The 25,246-nt window shown below is 39.0% G+C and overlaps 1 protein-coding gene across 1 annotated transcript in view; it reads right to left on the reverse strand.

The window, feature by feature from the left end:
* Positions 1-19,265: 19,265 nt before the first annotated feature.
* The window catches only part of antxr1c (ANTXR cell adhesion molecule 1c), a 43,196-nt gene continuing 37,215 nt past the window's right edge, over positions 19,266-25,246 (reverse strand). The window contains exon 18 of the mRNA XM_014997969.2: positions 19,266-23,282. Within this exon, the coding sequence (XP_014853455.2) occupies positions 23,019-23,282 (264 nt within the window). The 3' untranslated portion in view covers positions 19,266-23,018. The remainder of the gene's footprint in view (positions 23,283-25,246) is intronic.

Below are 25,246 nucleotides of genomic sequence, written 5' to 3' on the forward strand. Positions count from 1 at the left end.
CCTCTTTTGTGGCTTCCAGTCTCACTGACCAGTAGTTTACCATTCAAACGGGTAGCCAGTAGTTATATAACATTATGTCATGGGGTTCTGTAGCTGTAATCTCTGGGAAATGCACACCAACTGAGGTTAAGCCTCATTAGCTGTTAAGGCTCTGAGTCTCAGACCACCCTTATTGTCATGGGGTTTTCAGAAGTGTTTTCAAAGTAGAAATAAAAACATGTTCTGTTTCTTTGTCACTGTGAACCTGGCCCAAAGACAAAAAAGTCATTACACATTAGCCTTGCATTTCAACAGCACATTTAGATATCTGACATTAAAGTTTGTATCCCAGTAGGTAAAATTGGGTGGTGAAGGGTCAAGCTAAGACATTTGTGCTACAGATTTTATTTTCTACATGCTGAAAATTTCCATGGTGTGAAGTTGACATGTGAAGACAACTAATGCCACCGCCCTCAACTGATAGAAATGTAACTTAATTTCATTGTATGCTATGCAGATGCTCTGTCTGCACCAAGGAAGAGTTACTCACCTTGAATTGATGAATGCTTGAAACAGCTACAAGTCTGACCAGATTTCTGATTTGACTAATGGGGACATTCACAGACATTTTGGAGAGCATTGAAATTTCATTGACAGATGGTTGGTTAGTCAAGTGATGACATAAAATGTGGATGGAAGGATAAAAGCGGCAGCTTTTCCAGTTGTCATGAAATGGGAATAAGTTGTCTTAGCTACGTAATTTAGCTACATCATTTAGCCACACAATTTAGCTATATGAATTAGCTACATCAGTTAGCTACACGATTTAGCTACATGAATTAGCTACATAATTTAGTAAGAGTTTAAACTGGAACAGAAATTTAACAAAAGGCTTTTAGACATTGTTCATCTAACAAATAACATTAAATTCCTTTGTTTAAAGACATATTGAACATCTCCAGCTGCTGTGCTGGTTGGTGGGCTCTGCTCCTCACATGTTGGGTTTACAATGGAAATTTCTTTGTCATGCTGCTTAAAGCAGTTTGTTTAGAGAGGTTGTAAAACCTATTGTAGTTCCCACTACTGTTTAAATGCTGGGGTGAAAACAGACCCTTTTTAAATTACACCCACTTGCCACTCAGAGCCTGAGCTTACATTTTTACCAGAGCTGGCAGTGGAAACACCACAAGCTGAAATTCCGGTCTCCGATTTCTGCTGATTTTCCTGCGTCGTTGATTTCTTGTGCTATCAAAAGACTCCTGTACTTTCCAGTTTTTATTTTAAGGAAAATGTTTCCATTGGCATTGTAATATTTTACTTGACATCAGCATCACGTGTGCGTTTCCCCCCACTCCTCCCACCCCTCTCGCTTGAGTACCTCAACACTGGCAGGGGAAAGAGGGACATTTAGCATGCATGGCTGCGTTTGGTGGAATTTTAGATTGAGTTTCTCGGCAACAGTTTAACAGATCAAAACTTTGCATTTTCACAGTACATTATGGTTTTGACTTCACTCGGAACATATTTGCCTCCCTATTAATTTTCTCCAGTTGCAGTTTAGGGGTCAGTTTGCATGGAGACTCGCTTCTTTAGAAAGTGATTTCGAAACACTAATCTTATTTCTGTCAGGATGATTCTGTTGACAGTTTTTTTGGGGATTTCTTTATTTATCATACCTGGAAGTCGTCCATAGGGTTGAAAAACAGCCGTTTCTTATGAAATACACACTCTGATCCGGCATAGCGGAGGACTTTAACGGGAACGGATGAAGAAAGAAAATCCCGGAGCAAAGTGCATGCATGTGTTTGTGTCTGCATAAGTGTTCCGATTATGCTGGACAATCCCTGCATTCCTGCTCCCAATGGACGTTCATCCACTTACCCAACGCTCACCTGGCTTGCACCTAAAACCTTCCCTAATGCTGCAGCCTGTGTGTGACTCACCTAATTCTCTCAGGCATAAAGCAGCAGTTTGAACCTACTCACCCAATGGCCTGATGGGCCACGTCACGGGCGAGTCTGCAGGAGAGTTTTAAAGCTCTGGCATCAGTTTGGGGCTTAGCTTGGTGGTGGGAAACATGGAGGGGTTGCTGAATGGGGCTTACATGGCTCGGGGTTAGGTGGTTCTGTTCAGGTTATTTCTTTAAAGGGACGGAATCAAGTAAAATCAACTTTTTTTGAGCTTTACATCATGTTACAATGTTATTCCCTCATCAAAAACGTACCTGGAGTGTTGCCTTGATTCTTTCGTGTATGTTTGAAAAATCCTTGAATCTCCCTGGCGACCATTCATCTGATCAAAACACCTGGATGGACCTAGTGCAGCCGTCGAGGCGAAGCGTTTTCCAAGCTTCCAAGCTTCCACCTCACAGAGCAGCTCTTTCGCACTCAGCTCCTTCAGACTAGCTATCAGCAATTAGCAAACACCTGGTGGATCTCCTCATCTGCTGAGCTCATTATAGGAGCTTCTTCTCAGTGAAATGCTGCAGCAGTTTTACCATGGTAAAACTTTGTTAAAGGGTTAATAGAGGAGCCATGTTGGGATGACTTCCTGAAGGCGGAGTGTCACAAAGAGTAGGAGTTTTTAAAGAAACAGTCATATTTGGCATATACAGCATTTTTATAAAAACTGAAGTTAACATAGTTGCTTGATTGTGCAATAAAATGACACCATGTGGCTAGAAAACACATCGTACCCTTTAGATGTTCTTTATCAAGACGCAAACTGATCACAAGATCAAATGAATGGCATAACCCTCAAACTAAATAAATGTCATAAGTACAAGGAGACAAACAAGAAGTCAAAATGACAATGAAGATTTTAGATTTTAAGAGAATATCTTAGAGAGAGAGAAAAAAATCAGATTACCACTTAAAGGTAGGAGCTACACTGATGAAGTGCTTTAATAGCCGCCTCCATCATGCATTGTTGTTCCATAACCTTTCATCTTTTTATTATTGCTAGTTTGTCTTTTGGATGTTTCAGGTGTTCTTTCATCTATGTTCCTTTGTTCTTCCTGTAAATCATTTTCAATGCAGAGAAATCCACTCCTTGTGTCGGATAAAGTTTAAGATTTATTTAGCAACTTACAAAGGTTTAAACGGGTTGGCACTTTTTTTTTTTTTTACTTTCAGGATCTTCTGAAACTACTCTCTGGGTCCAGAACTTTGAGATGTTCCTCAAACTTGACTTAAGAGCGAAGGAGATCGGAGTTTCTCTGTCGTTTCTCCAATTCTTCGGAATACGTTACCATTCCAGATTAGATCTGCCCACAGTCTGGGTCACTTTAAATAGTTTCTTAAAAACATATTTGCATTCGTTGGCATTCAGTTGAGGTCTGATGCTGTAACGTTTCTGTTGTGATGTTTTAGTTTTACTCTCTTTTCGTCCTTTTACTCTATTCTGACTTTCTGTTTTTTTCCGTACGTCCTTGTTCAACCTGTTCTCCCTCCAACCAAATACGTGACAAAACCAGCTCCTTTCCTCCCCCCCGGCCACAAACGTTGTTTAACTGAGCCAACTAAAACGACACAGAACCACTCTGTCCTCCACCTTCAAGACCAACAGATTCATTAATTAACCTGTTGCCAAAGTAACCAGTTCCTCATTTCCCCTTCATGCATCTGCAGAACTCCTTTTTCTGTAGTTTCCCGGTCAGCAGTCTGTCTCAGAGCTGTGGTACAGCTCAGGGATTCTCCTCGATGCAGACAGGATATGAGTCACTGATATGAACGCCATCGAAGCCAGTTGATCCCAGACTAAAGGAAGCAGGTGAGACGGAGGTCACCTGGAGGTCAAACACACAGACATGTGAACTGGGCTGATTCTGGAGCAGCTGCCTTTGCTTTAGTTAGACTGGTAGGTCCCTTTTTTTCACTGTTGATAAAAGAATTGTAGACACTAAAGTTTATATAATCTATGTTATGGATGGGTTGTCAGTCAGACACAATCTAAACTTTGCACCAGAGATAGTTCTCGGAGGAAAGCTGCCCAGGGTTAACCTTCTTCTTCTGGCCCACCAAAATAAATGCAAATCTTTTAAAAAGAAATAAACATCCTGGGAAAATTAATAGCCTTTTCATTTATTAGAATTATTACAAAGTGAACAAAGATTTATGTATTTGTTGTCTTGATGTTTGGTTTATGAAAACCTTTTTTACCAAAGTAAGTGCTTTTAAATATAAAAACCCTTTGTATTTTTTTGTTGTTGTTGTTGTTTTTTATTGAAGTTTCCACTAAGTAATCTGATTTTCGTCGTTCCAATTTGCGCAATTTTATTACCAATGAAAATGTCGCTACTGAAAACCAAAACTTAACTACCTCTCTGTTTGGGCACCCAATAAGAAATGTCAATAGAGTTAGCACCCTCCACATGTGTAGTTAGCTGTGGGACAGATATATTACCCGGTCCATCCAGTCATTTATTATTCATCCCCTCTTGTTCTTGCAGGTTCACCAGAGCCTCGTTTCCACTCAGCGGTGGAAACGTCATGGGTCACTGGAGTTCGGTAAGCTTTTTCATGGTTGTGCAGATTCAGGAAATTACTTCCACCACCAGTTGGAATCTCACTTGGAAGCCAGGGCTAAACCCAAACACCCAACGTTGTGTCATACCAGCACGACGACAAACGCATTAGTTTTTGTTGTTGTTGCAGGTAGTGACTGTTTTGTGTGACCCCAATACCTTCACCCTGACCGTATCACCGTCCTAAAGACCTGCAACTGACGGAGGTTTCTCTCTTTAGAACAAAAAGTGTGTGGTTGTGTGTTGGAATCAGTTGTGCTGTTTTGTTTCTCTCACTTCACAGTCAGAGGCCTGAACAGCTTTCAAAGCTAAAAAAGTTACAATGGGGTTTACTGGAGGTTGTCTGAGCTAAACTAGACTGATCTAGTAAAACTTTGGCATCTATCCACAACTGCACATTTCAAACGTCGACAACAAAGGGATGGAATTGGTCAAATTTAACAGAATGTTTAGGACTGGCAAAAAAAGACAAAAAAAAAACAAAAAACAAATGAGCAATAGCCAACATGGAAGAAGACCGACAGACCCCAAGAGAGATGAGGAAGTGGAGGCAGAGATGGGGAGGGGAGTCTGTGCCACACAAGTTGCCCCGGAGGCCTGAGTGGTCACACTGGTTTGGCAGAAAGGAGGAGGAAGAGTGTGGAAGAGGAGGAGGGGTTGGTGAGTAGGGAGAGGGGTAGTAAGGGGGGCACTGAGGGCAGTTCTTGGTGCCACGTTTGCATCAGAGAACTGTAATTCCTTTCACCCTAGACTGGAAAAGAAGTGGCATGGCAGCTGCAGAACAGATTATCTGAACAGATGACATAAGAGAAGTGTGAACAAAGGAAGATCTGAAAAGATTAGGTTGATGTAGAACTGCAAAATGATGTACTGAAATTTTCAAAAATAAATTAAAATGGACAGTGAAACACAACGTTTTTATGGCTTTCTTTTTTTTAAAAAAGACTTATTTCCTTTAAACTTTTATCTGTGAATGACTAAGTAGTAGAAGTGATAGATTCGAGAAACAAAATGGTGCAGAATCTCAAAATATTATGCAAAAGGAGAAAATTATTTATGTTTTTATGTAAATTTTTTTAATAAAACATTGCATATCAGAAATTATTGAAACCTTTTGCTGTGAGTAATGAATTACATGTGCTACTAGTACAAGGGTTGTGCAACTTCTGGCAGTGATTGGATCACAAGTCTATTTGAAATAAGAAAAATATTGTTGCAGGTTTGTATTACTTAGTGTGCTCACTTAAAACAGCATTTAATTCAAACATCCCATTTGTTTTTAATCTTGCATCTGGAACACGGTAAAGTTGGAAGTGATGTCACTCCGGTCTAAATCTGACTTCACTCTAACATGTTTGAGTGAATTCTCTGGACTCACAGTCACCAAGTGGAAATCAGTCTTTTTAACACATTCCATTTGTTCATGAACAATTCATGTGTAGGATGTGAAAAATGGTTTTCCTGATTTTGTATGTAGCATCAAAACAAACAAACAAACAAACAAAAAAAAACATGCAAAAAGGTTCGTAAATTGACAGTAAAATGTGAACCCAGGACTGAATTGATGAGGAAATGTTTTCGGTAGCGATGGTGGGTCTACATCTCGGCGTCAACATTTCAAACTAAGCTAATTTCTGTTTCTATTTGCTGAAACGTCACAGAGAACAGCCAGCTAGCATTCTGATACGTCCCAACAGCTGAAGATAATCACCTAGCCTAAACAGGTTGTTGTTAGTGTGTTAAAAGACACACTAAGTTAGCAAGAGAGTGTGATGTGATTTGCTAGCTTTTCTTGTTTTTGCCTTGCAGCCTATGGTAGCTTAAAGTTGTCGCTAACCAAAATTAGATATTACAGTTGACGTGTGATATTTGCGGGTGTTGGGAATTGCGAATAGCTAAAATCTGTGTATACTTGAGAGCCCCTCTAAAAACGTTTACAGCTGCTTCTTTTTGTAGTTTTAACACCAAATATACCGTAATATGACCGCGGTAAAGCTAGCCGGCTCTGACTCCAGCCGGCCCAGCACACAATATACAAGTGCGCGGTCGCTCAAGACATTATGGTACACCCATTTACGGGCTGCTTTCACAATAAAAGCGCACATCCGGTCCATGTTTGAGCCACTCAAATCCAGCCGCATCATTTGCAAACACAAAATAATATATGCTGAGAAACTAATACAAAACTAATACTATATATATATATATATATATATATATATATATATATATATATATATATATATATATATATATATATATATATATATATATATATAGATATAGATAGATAGAGAGAGAGAGAGAGAGTCATCTTTTCCCCCTAAGTTGCCATGCCCATTGCTGAGAAACTCTCTGTTTCCAAAGACTGCTACCACTTCTGGATGACAGAGGGACAACTCTAGAACAGAACCAGAAAGTGGCAACCAGATCTGATGTGTAATTTCAAACTAAAAGCACTTCAAAATAGTCATTTTTTATCTTTTTCCCCTAAGTTGCCGTACCCATTGCTGAGAAACTCTCTGTTTCCAAAGACTGCTACCACTTCTGGATGACAGAGGGACAACTCTAGAACAGAACCAGAAAGTGGCAACCAGATCTGATGTGTAATTTCAAACTAAAAGCACTTCAAAATAGTCATTTTTTATCTTTTCCCCCTAAGTTGCCGTGCACATTGCTGAGAAACTCTCTGTTTCCAAAGACTCATACCACTTCTGGATGACAGAGGGACACCTCTAGAACAGAACCAGAGAGTTGCAACCAGATCTGATGCGTAATTTCAAAATAAAAGCCTATCAAAAAAGTCATGTTTTATCTTTTACACCTAAGTTGCCGTGCACATTGCTGAGAAACTCTCTGTTTCCAAAGACTCATACCACTTCTGGATGACAGAGGGACACCTCTAGAACAGAACCAGAGAGTTGCAACCAGATCTGATGCGTAATTTCAAAATAAAAGCCTATCAAAAAAGTCATGTTTTATCTTTTACACCTAAGTTGCCGTGCACATTGCTGAGAAACTCTCTGTTTCCAAAGACTGCTACCACTTCTGGATGACAGAGGGACACCTCTAGAACAGAACCAGAAAGTTGCAACTAGATCTGATGTGTAATTTCAAAGTAAAAGCCTATCAAAAAAGTCATTTCTATCTTTTTCCCCTAAGTTGCCGTGCCCATTGCTGAGAAACTCTCTGTTTCCAAAGACTGCTACCACTTCTGGATGACAGAGGGACAACTCTAGAACAGAACCAGAAAGTGGCAACCAGATCTGATGTGTAATTTCAAACTAAAAGCACTTCAAAATAGTCATTTTTTATCTTTTCCCCCTAAGTTGCCGTGCACATTGCTGAGAAACTCTCTGTTTCTAAAGACTGCTACCACTTCTGGATGACAGAGGGACACCTCTAGAACAGAACCAGAGAGTTGCAACCAGATCTGATGCGTAATTTCAAAATAAAAGCCTATCAAAAAAGTCATGTTTTATCTTTTACACCTAAGTTGCCGTGCACATTGCTGAGAAACTCTCTGTTTCCAAAGACTGCTACCACTTCTGGATGACAGAGGGACACCTCTAGAACAGAACCAGAAAGTGGCAACCAGATCTGATGTGTAATTTCAAAGTAAAAGCCTATCAAAAAAGTCATTTCTATCTTTTCCCCCTAAGTGGCCGTGCACATTGCTGAGAAACTCTCTGTTTCCAAAGACTCATACCACTTCTGGATGACAGAGGGACACCTCTAGAACAGAACCAGAAAGTGGCAACCAGATCTGATGTGTAATTTCAAACTAAAAGCACTTCAAAATAGTCATTTTTTATCTTTTCCCCCTAAGTTGCCGTGCACATTGCTGAGAAACTCTCTGTTTCCAAAGACTGCTACCACTTCTGGATGACAGAGGGACACCTCTAGAACAGAACCAGAAAGTGGCAACCAGATCTGATGTGTAATTTCAAAATAAAAGCACTTCAAAAAAGTCATTTTTTATCTTTTACACCTAAGTTGCCGTGCACATTGCTGAGAAACTCTCTGTTTCCAAAGACTGCTACCACTTCTGGATGACAGAGGGACACCTCTAGAACAGAACTAGAAAGTGGCAACTAGATCTGATGTGTCATTTCAAAATAAAAGCATTTCAAAATAGTCATTTGTTATGTTTTTCCCACTAATTTGCCGTGCTCATTGCTGAAAAACTTTGTTTCCAGTGACTTCTCTCACTTCTGGGTGACAGATGGACACCTCTACAAGACAACCAGAAAATATCAAACATATATGATCTATAATTTCAAAATTAAATCCCTTTAAAATAACACATTTTTATTTTTATATACACAAATAAGTAGAAAATGTAAAGAGCTGCTTCACTCAATCATCTTATTTATATACAGATTTTTCTATAATCTCCTATACATGTACTACTTATATACAAACCAGATTTCAAAACAGGTGTGACACTAAACAATTTGTGAATAAAAACTGAATGCAATGATGTGGAGGTGGCAACATATAATATTTTATTCGTAATAGAACATAGATGGCAGATCAAAAGTTTAATCTAAGTAAATGTAACATTTTACAGGAGATATATGTTGAGTCAAAATTTCATAATGTCTATAAATCTCAAAAAAGTTGGAACACGGCCATTTTTACCACTCTGTGGCATCTCCCCTTCTTCTTAAAACACTCAGACGTCTGGGGACAGAGGACACCAGTTTCTCAAGTTTAGAAATAGGAATGCTCTCCATTCATGTCTAATACAGGCCTCTAACTGTTCATTCGTCTTGGGCCTCTTTGTTGCATCTTCCTCTTTACGATGCAACAAATGTTCTCTATAGGTGACAGATCTGGACTGCAGGCTGGACATTTCAGTAACTGGATCCTTCTCCTACGTAGCCATGATGTTGTGATTGCTGCAGAATGTGGTCTGGCATTATGTTGTTGAAAAATGCAGGGTCTTCCCTGAAGGAGATGAAGTCTAGATGGTAGCATATGTTGTTCTAGAACCTGAACATAGTTCTCTGCATTAACGGTGCCTTTCCAGACATGCAAGCTGCCCAGGCCACCAGCTCTCCTCCAACCCCAGACCATCAGTGATGCAGCTTCTGAACGGAGCGTTGATAACAACTTGGGTTATCCTTGTCCTCTCTGGTCCGGATGACATGGCGTCCCAGTGTTCCATAAAGAACTTCAAATCGTGTCTCATCTGACCACAGAACAGTCGTCCATTTTGCTTCATTTCATTTTAAATGAGTCCTGGCCCAGTGCAAACGGCTGAGCTTGTGGAGCTTAGAAATGGCTTCCTCTTTGCACTGTAGAGTTTCAGCTGGCAGCGGCGGATGGCACGGTGGATTGTATTCACTGGTGATACTTTCTGGAAGTAATCCCAGAGCCCATACTGTTGTTTCCATGACACTGGCATTCCTGTTTGAGGTGTAGTGACGTCTCCTCTGTCCCCAGACGTCTGAGTGTTTTAAGAAGAAGGGGAGATGCCACAGAGTGTTAAAAATGGCCGTGTTCCAACTTTTTTGGGATTTATAGACATTATGAAATTTTGACTCAACATATATCTCCTGTAAAATGTTACATTTACTTAGATTAAACTTTTGATCTGCCATCTATGTTCTATTACGAATAAAATATTATATGTTGCCACCTCCACATCATTGCATTCAGTTTTTATTCACAAATTGTTTAGTGTCACACCTGTTTTGAAATCTGGTTTGTATATAAGTAGTACATGTATAGGAGATTATAGAAAAATCTGTATATAAATAAGATGATTGAGTGAAGCAGCTCTTTACATTTTCTACTTATTTGTGTATATAAAAATAAAAATGTGTTATTTTAAAGGGATTTAATTTTGAAATTATAGATCATATATGTTTGATATTTTCTGGTTGTCTTGTAGAGGTGTCCATCTGTCACCCAGAAGTGAGAGAAGTCACTGGAAACAAAGTTTTTCAGCAATGAGCACGGCAAATTAGTGGGAAAAACATAACAAATGACTATTTTGAAATGCTTTTATTTTGAAATGACACATCAGATCTAGTTGCCACTTTCTAGTTCTGTTCTAGAGGTGTCCCTCTGTCATCCAGAAGTGGTAGCAGTCTTTGGAAACAGAGAGTTTCTCAGCAATGTGCACGGCAACTTAGGTGTAAAAGATAAAAAATGACTTTTTTGAAGTGCTTTTATTTTGAAATTACACATCAGATCTGGTTGCCACTTTCTGGTTCTGTTCTAGAGGTGTCCCTCTGTCATCCAGAAGTGGTAGCAGTCTTTGGAAACAGAGAGTTTCTCAGCAATGTGCACGGCAACTTAGGGGGAAAAGATAAAAAATGACTATTTTGAAGTGCTTTTAGTTTGAAATTACACATCAGATCTGGTTGCCACTTTCTGGTTCTGTTCTAGAGGTGTCCCTCTGTCATCCAGAAGTGGTATGAGTCTTTGGAAACAGAGAGTTTCTCAGCAATGTGCACGGCCACTTAGGGGGAAAAGATAGAAATGACTTTTTTGATAGGCTTTTACTTTGAAATTACACATCAGATCTGGTTGCCACTTTCTGGTTCTGTTCTAGAGGTGTCCCTCTGTCATCCAGAAGTGGTAGCAGTCTTTGGAAACAGAGAGTTTCTCAGCAATGTGCACGGCAACTTAGGTGTAAAAGATAAAACATGACTTTTTTGATAGGCTTTTATTTTGAAATTACGCATCAGATCTGGTTGCAACTCTCTGGTTCTGTTCTAGAGGTGTCCCTCTGTCATCCAGAAGTGGTAGCAGTCTTTGGAAACAGAGAGTTTCTCAGCAATGTGCACGGCAACTTAGGGGGAAAAGATAAAAAATGACTATTTTGAAGTGCTTTTAGTTTGAAATTACACATCAGATCTGGTTGCCACTTTCTGGTTCTGTTCTAGAGTTGTCCCTCTGTCATCCAGAAGTGGTAGCAGTCTTTGGAAACAGAGAGTTTCTCAGCAATGGGCACGGCAACTTAGGGGAAAAAGATAGAAATGACTTTTTTGATAGGCTTTTACTTTGAAATTACACATCAGATCTAGTTGCAACTTTCTGGTTCTGTTCTAGAGGTGTCCCTCTGTCATCCAGAAGTGGTAGCAGTCTTTGGAAACAGAGAGTTTCTCAGCAATGTGCACGGCAACTTAGGTGTAAAAGATAAAACATGACTTTTTTGATAGGCTTTTATTTTGAAATTACGCATCAGATCTGGTTGCAACTCTCTGGTTCTGTTCTAGAGGTGTCCCTCTGTCATCCAGAAGTGGTATGAGTCTTTGGAAACAGAGAGTTTCTCAGCAATGTGCACGGCAACTTAGGTGTAAAAGATAAAACATGACTTTTTTGATAGGCTTTTATTTTGAAATTACGCATCAGATCTGGTTGCAACTCTCTGGTTCTGTTCTAGAGGTGTCCCTCTGTCATCCAGAAGTGGTATGAGTCTTTGGAAACAGAGAGTTTCTCAGCAATGTGCACGGCAACTTAGGGGGAAAAGATAAAAAATGACTATTTTGAAGTGCTTTTAGTTTGAAATTACACATCAGATCTGGTTGCCACTTTCTGGTTCTGTTCTAGAGTTGTCCCTCTGTCATCCAGAAGTGGTAGCAGTCTTTGGAAACAGAGAGTTTCTCAGCAATGGGCACGGCAACTTAGGGGAAAAAGATAAAAAATGACTATTTTGAAGTGCTTTTAGTTTGAAATTACACATCAGATCTGGTTGCCACTTTCTGGTTCTGTTCTAGAGTTGTCCCTCTGTCATCCAGAAGTGGTAGCAGTCTTTGGAAACAGAGAGTTTCTCAGCAATGGGCATGGCAACTTAGGGGGAAAAGATGACTCTCTCTCTCTCTCTCTATCTATCTATATCTATATATATATATATATATATATATATATATAGATATATATATATCTATATATATATATATATATATATATATATATATAGTATTAGTTTTGTATTAGTTTCTCAGCATATATTATTTTGTGTTTGCAAATGATGCGGCTGGATTTGAGTGGCTCAAACATGGACCGGATGTGCGCTTTTATTGTGAAAGCAGCCCGTAAATGGGTGAACCATAATGTCTTGAGCGACCGCGCACTTGTATATTGTGTGCTGGGCCGGCTGGAGTCAGAGCCGGCTAGCTTTACCGCGGTGTAATATGCATGAATACACAGAGCGGTAACTGTAATAGCACTACCACAGAAGATAGAATGCTAAAATTAACAAGCCTGCATTTGCATAGGAACTCCAAAGTGCTTCACATGACATTCAGGCCTTGTACACACGTAGGCAGGTATTTATAAAATGTTATATTTCCGTCATATCGCTTAAAAAATAATATTGTACACACTTGATCGGTTTCTGAAAAGTTTTCATTCACATAAACCCACACTTAACCGCCGCTCACCGTTGTTTTAAAAGTGCTAAACACATAGGGGGCAATGGTGAGCCAATCAGATTGCTTCAAAACAACTGCAACTTCCTGTTAGAAATTAAACATGGCGCCATGTCAGTAAAACTACTTTAAATAGTGTGTTAGAATATAAAGTTAATAAAACACAACATATTGTCGATTGGAAACGATGTCAAAGCAAAAATATAAACGCAAAACTTTTGGTTTTACTACCATTTTTTTAAGAGCTCAATTCAAAGATCTAAAACATTTTCTATGTACATAACAGAGTAGATTTAAACCTTGGTGTCATCGCCGATACGTGTGAGAATATTATGTTGAAAGACATTTATTTCTCACTACATACTCTTGATTTCTTTGCTTTGAGCTGATTATCCTGGACAATGTGAGTTTTTCAGTTTGTGTTTATCGGTGTGGGCTGAGACATGGACAGCCCCAACTTGAGAAAAAAACCCCTGAGTGCATCTCATCTGGGAGGTGCTGAATCATCCGTCAAGCTACACAGGTTGGTAATTATCCGAAGATTAATGAACGTTAAACCAAAACATGTGTCAAATCTTAAAATGAAACTTGATATCAGTGGGAGCTGTAAAGCACTCTGAGCTTATGGTAACATGAGCGCGGTGCTTTTCCATGGAAGATCTGACCCAGCCAATTGGAGGTTTTCCAAAACTCAGCTATTGCCGTTGCGAGGCTCCTAGAAAGCAGTGAGTAAGTGTGGTCAGGGTTGACAGCCAGGTGAACGATTTCTGTTGAATCTGCGCCATGTTTATTTCGCCAGATATTTACGAACCACACTCCCATTTCCACTCCCTGAGTCCAAAGATACCAATGTTTTATGACTGATGATGTATAGATGATAAAAGCTTACTGGAAGATTAACGTGATTATGTATTTCGCTTCGTCGCCTCTGGCAAAAATACCTTTCTGGTCCAGCTGTAAATGGCAGCAAATCATGCAAGACACATTTTCTAACCGACTTATTACACCATCGAATTCCTGATTGAAGTCAGCTTTGGGACTGAGCAGCGCCCTGCAACATATGTTCTGTTTTAAATCGTTCACATTTTCTCACATTACAACAATAAACTGTATTGGAGTTTATTTTGTAGCATATAGTAGTGCTTAACTGTAAAGGGAAAGAAAAAGGGCAAAAATATCAATCTCTACATGGTCAAAGAGACATGGAGCTACAGGTGTAAAGGTGTTTTCTCAAAGTATTGATTCAGACTAATTCAGTGTCACACACACATACACACACAATATCCAATGATAAAACATTATTAATAACCTATTGGTATTTTTATAATTGGATAATATGTTTTTCTCGGTCCGGCTTATTAAACAAACGGCCAGGCAGAAATTATAAGAGGAGCTGCAAAAGCAAATGAGGTGGATTAGCAGTGCTTGCTAATCGCTGATGGGCTCATCCAGGACACACTAGATGGAATATTGACTCTGCTGCCCTGATATTGAGCTGTTAGCATATCATAACAGTCATGAGTTAAGACAGTAAGTCTTAAGTCAGAGGCCTGTTTGGATTCACTGTGAGACTGACTGCTATTGCACATCCTCCCTGCCCACAGCATCACCGTCCACTTTTAGTTGGATGAGCTACCACAATGTTCATTTTCCATTTAGAATAAAAAATGCATTTGTGGATTGAATTCAGAGCCGATATGGTTTTTACATATTTGTTAAAAATCTCACTGTGTCGTGACAGTAAAATATGAGACTGATAATCTGTGAAAAGATCGACCTCCTTTGTGAGCTACTATTGCCATCTGGAGGAATGCACCAAAACCAAACAATCAGAGCCAGGAGGAGGGGCTTAATGCCCCTCCTCCTGGCTCTGATTGACCAGCAAACCAGCAAGCTCATTTGCTGGTCAACATGCTAATGGTGGAGAAACAACTTAACATTACAGGGAAACCATTTATCCGCCCTCATTGGTGGTTATGCTAGCTAGCCTTAGCTTTCATGACAGGCTATGCTAGTTGCAGTGCAGAAGAGAGCAAGAAGGGGATGAGCAGCGTCACACGGAGGGTGATTGACAGCGCTAACACCGGCCTCTTGGGGCAGAGGAGGTCTATATTTTTCCCAGATTATCTGTCTCATACCATACGTACAGTTTCAACAAATATTTAAAAAATATAAATTTTTCAATAAAACTTACATACCGCAGCTTTAAGTCAAAACGTCGTTGTTGAGGGGTTGGTTTTGGATCTGATTTAACACCAAACCCTCACGACAAACCCCCTGCGGCTTTGTGTCCAGGATTAGAACCAAGTGAATGTGGTGACAGAAATACCACCGCCTCGCGCTCACAGGACAGCTGTTTCCAGCCCGCTGTTTTCCTCACACGGTCACCAAGGATACTGGAAGCATCAAAATACAGCCACAAAGACAAATACCAACATCTGTGTGTGTGTGTGTGTGTGTGTGTGTGTGTGTGTGTGTGTATGTGTGTGTCTGCTTGAGATGGGTCAGTGAGGTTCAGTCTGGGCGGTAATGTGAGACCAAGATGAAACACTCAGACATCAGCACATTCTTCTGGGCCTCGGTTTTCTTCTGGCAGCGAGAAAGAAAAAAAAAATTGGAGGAGAGAGGAAGGTTAAAGTGAACGAAATTCACCATAAACATGTCAGCCGGTGGACGGCACAGCCGTCTCCCGGGCTGTTTGGTCGACACCTCCTTCAGCTCTCATCAGAACTATACATTCATTACAGCAGCTGTAGATTTCTATAATGATATATTTTTGAGGCGGTTTCGCATGAATGTGCCCTCAGCCTGGTCAGCCTGATGACAGTGGTTGATGGGAGGAACTTACTTCCCACAAATATCGTCTGAAGATCTGCGAGCCAGACCAGAAACGGAGCTATAGCATAGAAATGATTGTTGTGGTGCAACTGCAGGACCATTAACATGCCTTTTCTTATCCCAGCCAGCAAGGCTTTTGTTTGGAGATTAGGGTGTATTAAAAAAAAAACAAAAAGCAACCCAACAAAATTTTAGGTTGGCTGTCAGGACGCAAAAAAAAAAAAAAAAAACTCAGATTCTTCCATCTGAACCGCAGTTTAACAAGTTCATTTTTTCAAACTTGACACAGATGCTCAAGATTACAGCGATCATGAAAATGCACATGACCCTTCCATCCGCCAACTTAAAGCTCTGCATGCTTTCATAAATCTGCCAGTCTGAACCCCTGATGGCCACTGTCGCACAATCATGCTAAAGACTTCCAGCTGACAAAATGCATGTTCTATATTTCTGAACTTATCCACTTTTAATCGCCCCACGGCCTCAAATCTCAACATACTTTATTGGGATTTATGATAGACTAACTCAAATCATATAAAATTAGCAATGGGAGGGAAAAAGATACATGGTTGTGAAACCTTTTTAAATGGCTATCGTGACTCGATATTTTGTAATATTCAGTGCAGTTACAACTGCAGGTCTTTTACGGAACATTTTCATCCAGAGCCCCTTCAAACCTTCCAGACTGGATCAATGTTTAAGTATTGATACAGACTCCTAGATGGATTTAGGTGCTTTGGACTAGATGAAGTCTTTAAGCTGCATGTTTAAAGATGTTGTAGCTGAGGTCATCAGAGAAGAACTGGACAGAGATTCAACTTTAGGCAAATGGTTTCAAACACTTCTGCAAATCTACTAATAGAACATGTTTTGTGCAGCACTTTAGCCTTTTTGCTAACTCTGGAAACACTTAGCACACCTAGCTTCCCCAAAAGTAATTTTTCCGGTTGAATTCTCGAGTGCTAACTTACTTAGTGATTTTGTAAAGTTTCAGTTGAATAAAGTTCAACATTATGCTGAAGTTTTTGTTATTGGCTGTTAAGGATTCTTCATGTAGTTGGACATTTATATTGATATGTTAAAGTGGGAGTTGACGCAGCAACTATAAAACTGAAAAACTGACTGAAAAGTGTCCCAAACAATCACTTCTTCAAGCACAACTATACAGGAAGCTGCGTAATAACAAATCTGACTATGTTGAGGGAGATATATTATGTTGACATAATGTTATTGATTGGATTTAGCGCCTTAGAATTAGCTTCTGCTAAATGCCTTATTGGTATAGCGTTGCTGTAGGCAATGAAGGGATGGTGAACTTGATGGGACAGAGAAAGAGAGAGAGAGAGAGAGACAGAGAGAGAGAGAGAGAGAGGGTTCAAGCTGTTGTTGTTTCCACTTTTTATTCTTTATTTTTTTTATTTTGCAAGCTCACTCCCTCCTGTCTGCTTCAAGGACTGACTGCCTCATTTTCTCCATTCTTTTCTTCATTTTTTTTATTCAGCCAGCCCCTTTCAACATCCCACATCCTCCGATCCTCTGCATGCAGAGGGGAAAAAATGTAGACTCCACACTAATTATGTAGCTGGAAGCGCTCATGGTTGCTCTTTTGACTGTATCAAATTCAAAGTTTGGAAATCCTTCCACAGCAGATAATGTGTTTTCATATAGCACAACAGCTAGCTAGATCTCACTAGTTGTCGTGGGTTGTGGAGGATGGTAACTAACTGGTACACTTCGGCTTAGGTTTAACATGTTAATAACTGGCTAAAAGAGTCAACACTTTTGATAAAGAGGAGGCTGTAGGTGAACCCATTGAAGTTTCTGGAATAATTTAGATGGAGCTCTAAGACTTTTAATGGAGATGACAAAAGTACATGGAAGTCATTGGGGAGCTAGCTTGCATACTAAACTATTCAGCTTTTTACTTTTCCACTTGAAAGCTTCAATAGATTTTTTTCAAACTGGGGTTTGTTCTGTGGAGCATTTCTAACAACTTGTATTTTAACAGGCAGCAGTCTGAACAAATTGATGACCAGGAAGCTGTTTAGACAGAGAGAGGATTAGCTGTCTAAATGGCTAACCCTGGTTTAGACAATGGCCTATGCGCCACTTTTTATCCAAACCCATGGAAATGTTTTTAAAAAATACTGTAATTTTAATTATTTCCGTTTAAAACCCTTCAACAATATGGGAATTTTGCATTAGTAAAAAAAAAAGTCTGCAGTGAATCATGCTGCTTTCTATTTAGCCATGAATCCTGGCATGGTGAAATATATGTGTAACATTTGATGCCTTCCTGTTCTGTTACAATTATTGTCACACCCATGATCTAAATAAATACCAATTCCAAACATGCAGATAGTGACATGGAAAATGTACAAAAATGATTTTTTTTTCCAGGAGAAGGATAAGAGCAAAACTTTATTGGTACTGTAAAAAAAAAGTCATCAGCTAACAATAGCAAATCAACCATCTTTTACATTGTTTTTGATACTACTGGTTATACTGCTCATGTAAAAAGCTGTGAAAAGTTTCCTTCAAAAAGTAACAAAAAAAATTATTTGAATGAATCAATTAGTTTGTCATAAAAGAAACCCTAATGTAACCGTATTATGGGAAGCCTTAATGCTAATTCCAGCTCCTGAAGAACAACGATGTAAAATGCAACAGGTTTTTACACTTACATGTAATCTGACGTTTAGTCATTAAAGCATGCTAAAGACAATGATAATGATACAACTCAAAATAGGAGGAATGTGTAAATGACGACAAGGACATGAAGCTAAGTGTCTCGTCTGTGTCGTTCTGTTCAAGGTGATTACAACATAACATCATAACTAATTCAATTGAAGCACAGAAACTCTTGAGTACAGTGAGTTGGCATGTTACAAAAACCGCTGAAACGTCCATGTTTCAAAATAATACAAATCATACCTGACATACGCAAAATCAAACAAAAATCCTAGGAGCCTTTGTAAAACAGTATTACAAGTATGGCAAACTTCTTCTCTAGAGCCTTTAACAGGTCAGCGGGAAGAACTGGTGAAGTTTACGAAAGAAAACGTGAAAAGTCTTTAGCAGAAGAATATTCAATCTAGACATAATCAACCAGATGATTAGACCTTATGTCATGGTTGTTATTAATTTCCTATATGTAAACAGAAATAGCCCCCAAAAAAGCCTTAAATTTGTTGCAATTACCTACAGGCGATCTAAATAACCATTTTTTCTGAATTCCTGTAGAGCTGAGCTGTGCTGCGCTACTACTGCTAGCTTTATACACTGTTCACAAAAACACAAATATTTAGCAAACATGTTTCTTCTTTGTTTGCTCCTCCAATCCATGTACAAAGACTTTTTTGGAATTAAAACAGAACATATTTTTAAAAGCAGAGATTTTTTTAAAATGCGGTGTGTGGCATATCTGTATAGACTGGTTATCTGGAAAATACTGAATATAATGACACATAGACTCACTGTCACCTTCAAATATTAGCTTCTCCCAGCTGAGTGGATTCTAAGGAATTTTCCACTTCTTTTTTTTGCTTCATTCCGACTCTCTTAATATTAAATCTCTAATGTAACTAGAGAAACTCTTGCGGGGGAAATATTGTGTAATACCGTGTTAGCCAAAATCAAGACTTTAAGGTTGTGTGAATATTAACTTTGTCGCCCTACACTGTGGTGGCATGGGTATGACAACATCAGCCATGCTTTAAAAAAAATATATCAGTCAATTTAGCCAGGGCCTAATTTTACATTTTTTCTTTTGTCAGTACTAAAATCAACAGTTTTGTTTAAGTAATAAAAAAAAAATAAAAAAAACTAACTAATAAAAAAAAACCTGATATTAATTTTGCTGCCGCCTAGAATATCAGTGCAATATGTACTGATAAACAGTAATGTTTCTGTTAAGTTGCTAAATCCCTTGATTAAGAAAAGGTGGTGCTGCAGCACTGGCAGCTCCCCACTTTCTGCGCTAATGCCCTAAAAATAATATAACTTTATTTAATTTTTTTGTTGTTGTTGTCATTTTTAACTTTCTCAGATGTAAATGACATTAATTCCTACTGAACCTGTTAGTTTAAGAAACCTGTTTTACAGTGTAACTAAAGTGCCATGCAACGCTGACATGCCTAATATGAGTTTCTTAACAGATAGCTAATGTATTTTTTTAATTCGCACAGTGTCAATGTCAGTGATTGGACACCTTGTCAATTGTTTTGATACTCTCCAGCATTTCTGTCGGGGAGTAAAATAAATTAGATGATCTTTGAACTGCCCTGCAGTTGCAATGTGACCGGTGGTGAATGAAAAAACTGAAAACGTAAAATACACAGAACTTCATTAAAATACAATATCAAAAATGTTTTACAAGAAAAGAAAAAGAAAAACTGAAAAAGGCAAAAACAAAAAAAGAGACCTGATTCTGATATCCGGATGCATGATTGCATTAGTTTCAGTGTCCAGATGCTAACAAAACAAACACATACTCTAGTTGCTCAACAGATGATGTGCTTGGATATCAAAACAAAATGATAAAAAAGGAACAAACATACAAAATGATATATTCCCTCTCACCTTCCTCCAAAATTCAAACCTAAAACATTTCAATAAACATAACATTTAAAATACATCTGAAATACATAACAAAAAACACACATCCTCCCATTAGCTAAAACTGGACCACAAATTTTAACCACACACTGTAATATTTATGCCAATAAATTGCTGGAATTTGCTGCTTTAAGGTGTCTCTGAGTAGCATTTAAACCTTCCGTTTGCCAATCCATGTACATCTCATTTAAAACGTTACTTCTTGCCTTTACATCAACAGCCTAACTGGTTCTGGGTCAGCTCACTCCTTTCACAAATTCGTACTGCTATGTTGTACCTACTGGATTCCATTTTTTTGATTCCATTTTTTTGTCTGTTCCTGTTTCTATTTGGTATTTATCATCAACAACCTTTTTCATACTGATATATTTAAGCCATAGTGTATTTGACCCTTTGCACGTGATGTCACACTCTTCAGAAACTGACCCACTCCACCATGACGGACGTCAACACAACCTATGCATGATTTAACTACCGGTGGTTGGTAGCCTGATATCGTATTTATTTTGTTGATTTCATAGGATGCTGCACAAACAGACAAGAACACAAACCAAACTTGTCATTTTATCGTAAACCTTTTGTTGAGGAAAGAAGGTAAGGTACAATGTGAAAAAATAAGCAATAATCTACTTGATAAATATGAATAGTAAGATGCAATCAAATATTGCGTTATGGAGATGCTATGCGTCTAATCATCCATAACTATGGCTATTGAGGCTACCATCATGTAGCCTCAATATACAAAAAAAACAACTAATACGCTTATGGACTTTTGTACGTTTTTTATCTGAAAAAAACAACAACCTTTTTTTCAGATAAAAAAAAGGTCTTTACCTTTCTTACCGTTAGAAAAATCGATTAAAAAAAGAAAAATCTGTGAAGTGTTTGTTGAATTTTTTGTTCAACTCAACAAACACTTCAAGGGGACGAAGTATTTGTGGGTCGGTTTCTAAGCTAGCTAGGAAGGATGGAGTCAAGACCGGTTCTTCCGAGACCAAGACCGAGACCAAGGCTGAAGTTGAATGTTTGACTTCAATAAATATTTCAGGACATTGCCTTTTGTACACCAAAAATACAAATATTAATGGAAAAAAGTCAACCAAAACTACTTCTTGGTTTTAAATTAATGATGGTCATAATAAACTAATATTTAAGTTACTAAATGCAGCCACACAATGATACACATTCTCTAAACTGAATTAATCAGCTTACATTGCACAATAGTTGTATGTTAAATGAAAAAAATTGAGATATTAGTTTAATAAAATGTGTCATATAAAAAAAATATAGCCATAAATAATTAGATGTTAAAAAACTCACTGTTCCTAAAACATATCCTGGACATATTATGCCTAGCACACAGGGACACAAATAGCCTCACAAGGGGAAATCCCAAAACTATCAGAGCCAATAGATGCCGTGGGATTTCCGAAAATCACGGAGCCAACAGAGCTGACGCAAGGACAACAGAGTGCAGGAACAAAGTGGAAATATTTTCGCTAACACGGATTCTGGTTATAAAACATCGAAGGTAAGTTTTGGCATGACGAAATAGGCTTTGTTTTTCCTCTTTATTGGCTGCTGGTTCTGTGAGTTTTGCACGTAGTTCGACGATTGTCATATCGTTCGAAAGAGCAAAGTTTGTGTCTTAATTTAAAGCTTGTGTGGCTAAGACAATGTTTTAGCGTTGCTGTGTGTTTTTACGGTTATGCATGTTTCACATACGTTTTATTATAGACCGAGGCCAACACCGGGGGGGAAAAGCTCGAGGCCAAGACCGGTCTCGAGCCCTCCATTCCTGCTAACTAGTTCCAACTTTTGTCAATACCACTATCTATGAACCCGACTAGGTAAGCTCCGTCCCGAGTGCAAGCTGTGGCTATACCGGCAAAAACAACTTTGGAAAACAATGGCAGTCTTCTCTGTTTAATACTCCCGTCCGTCACTACTACGTCCATCATGGCGCCTCAACTAATCAAGTGGCGTAGTTGCAAAGGGTCTATCATTTTGTTTTAAAAATACTTAAAAATTGAATTTTGGCTTAGTAAACCATGAGTTTTATACCGTACAAAATTTATTGCGACAGACCCAAAAAGATGGGCACTAGATAATCAAAACTGCAAAGATACGAAATGGAGAAGGTGGCAAAAATAACCAGAAACCACAAAACTCAGTAGTTGATAAAGACAGACAATTTTTAAATATCTTTCAATCTTTCATCGATAGACATCCCTTTCTTCTTTGCTTTGCTGTCCAGCAACAATCCTTTCAAGATCTCAGAAATGGCATTTGATCTGTGTGAGATAGAATGTCAAGTTAAACCACAGTTCAAAGAAATGTTTTTGCCCATTGATTTATACAACATTTGCTTTGGCATTAGTTACAGAAAGCATTCAACTCAAGCAGATTCTTAATCCGTAGTTAACCATGTAAAGGCACAAGAGCATATAATTGTGAGCTTGCAGCTTAGCTCGAGACTCTATCCCAGACGACAGAAGGAAGACTCATGTCTCAGGTTCAGCATGCAGCTGATCTTTGCTAGAAGGCAGGAGGATACTTGGCAGCAGGACCACCTCCTTTAAGATTAACACATGCTCAGACGGGTAGTAATATCAATGTGATATCAAAGTGGACAGGGCGGGAGGGCGGAGGACGTTTGTCTGCATGATTTAGGGTTGAAGGGAGGGTGGAGGACGGGCTGGTGGAGGACAGGGCAGCCCTGGAGGCGTGCGGGACGGCGGGGGCCCTGGAGGCACCTGGCCTGACGGTGGTGATCTGGTGGGTGGGCTGGAAGAGGTAGGAGACGAGGAGGCGGAGCGGGTAATGGCACGGTAGTCCGGTGGAGGCGGCGATGGTGCATGAATTGGAGTACGGGGTGGGGCCTTGGTTGCTGCCGAATCGTCTTTTACTCTTGTAAAGTTGATGCATCGACCCTGCACAGAAAGAAGTAAATATGAATGTTTAGGCAAACCAAACGGTAATCACAGAACACTTGGGTTGCACTCACACCACTCCTGTTTAGTCCGCTGTAATCGAACTCTGCTTAGGTTGTCTAGAAAGACTTGTTCGTTTGGGGAGGTGTGAATGTGCAATCAAACTCTGATGGAGATCAAAAAAGTGAACTCTGGTCCACCTAAAAATGTAGGTCTTGGTTTCATTAAATTAAACTCTGGTGTGGTTCTAATGTACAGTGGATGCAAGCAGACCGGAGACAGCTCCACAAATAGGAAGTGGACTATAATACAGTGCATTGTGGGTAGCCAAAACAAATTCGAGAGCCTAGAGCCTGTTTTTATTGCATTGTAAAAATGAAGTAATGCATACCCACTGCTACTTGTGGGGACTGAAGCCTGGTCCTCATGAGGAGAAGTGCTCTAGGGTTGGGGTTTAGGCTCAGGACTAAGGTGTGAATTGAGTTAGGGTTAGGTTTAGGCATGCATTGGTACTGGATGTGTTTTGGGTGAGAGTCAAGGCCATAAGCAATAGAAATAAATAAAAATGTATGGAGATTAAAGTCCTTGTGTTAACTCTTGACTCTTTCCTGTTGTTAACCAGTTCTTAGTCCTCATACACTGGAATATCATCTTTCACACACTACAGGTTAGTTGAGTACAGTAGTCCCCAACCTGCTGTCCTACATGTTTTAGATGTGACCCTACTCCAGCACACCTGTTTCAAATAATTTCATTAGCTCCTTACAATGCCTCCATTTGCTGCATTCATTTAAGCCAGGTAACACCTGGGCCCTGAGGACCAGCATTTGAGACCTCTGGTTTAGTGTCATGTTAAGTTTAAGGTAACTAGCAGAGAAAGCGTCAATAGGGATAGAAAAACAGACTCCAGAAAAGATCAACATTGTTTTTTAAAAAGAGAAAACTAAAGTTTTCATATTGTTTAAAAAAAATAAACAATATAAGTGAAAGTGACTTTTCTTCACTTTCTTTTTAAGTGAAGAAAAGTCTTTTTTTTTTCTTGTTTTGTAGAAACAGTCCAGACCTAAATATGTTGCATTGACTGTAACAGGTCACAATTAATAGTAAAAAGACGGCTATTACTCAGACTGCAGAAGCAGGAATAAATGGTAACACTTTATTTGAAGTACTATGTCTTTTTAAAAAACATTGTTTTTTAAAAAGAGAAAACTAAAGTTTTCATATTGTTTAAAAAAATGACTTTTAATGTCTATAACATAGGAAACCCTATTAACTTGAGCATGTTCACAGAGGTTTCTTTTAGTACTGAAACTCTACCGTCTGTCCAGATTTGTGTGGTTGGTAGTCAAGTGTGGATAGGAGAAATGTTAATCTGTTAATAAGCAGTGTGAATGGCTGAAACCACTGGAACACGGGTTTCCATAGTGGAAAATGATAGAGCAGTCAGTCATAAAAATACAAAATACGGAAGAATTTTTTTCCCTGTCTTGGCAGAGGCAACAACACATGCTGTACTTATCTGGACTAAAATACCCTGATAACATAAACTGCTTTGTGAAAATATTCCAATTTTCCTAAACACTTCTTTGTTTTCTAAAGCTGTGCTGGACATCCACGGTCGTAAAGTTTTCTGGCATTAAATTTACGTACGTGTGTGTGTGAGGCATGGTCAGTCGGTTTGTGGAGACAGGCCTGGGCGTCCTCTGTCTTTGACATTAGCTTTTACCCTGTAACCAGCAAACTGCCGGTCCAGAAAAGGGATATAATACCAGCTCAGTATTATTCTGTCCCTCTGATGTAAGTGTCCTGTATGTGGTTTGGTGACACACGCACACACACACACACACACACTCCTACAATGACTGACTTTATTCTCATATTTAGACTGGATGATCCTCAACATTCATGAGCACAAAGATTTAACTAGCTGTCATCACATTTAATGTAAGATCTTTTGTCAGTCA

The sequence above is a fragment of the Poecilia mexicana genome, unplaced genomic scaffold (genome assembly GCF_051168715.1).
Source record: "Poecilia mexicana isolate PSO_F unplaced genomic scaffold, ASM5116871v1 scaffold_19, whole genome shotgun sequence".
Taxonomy (NCBI): Eukaryota; Metazoa; Chordata; class Actinopteri; order Cyprinodontiformes; family Poeciliidae; genus Poecilia; species Poecilia mexicana.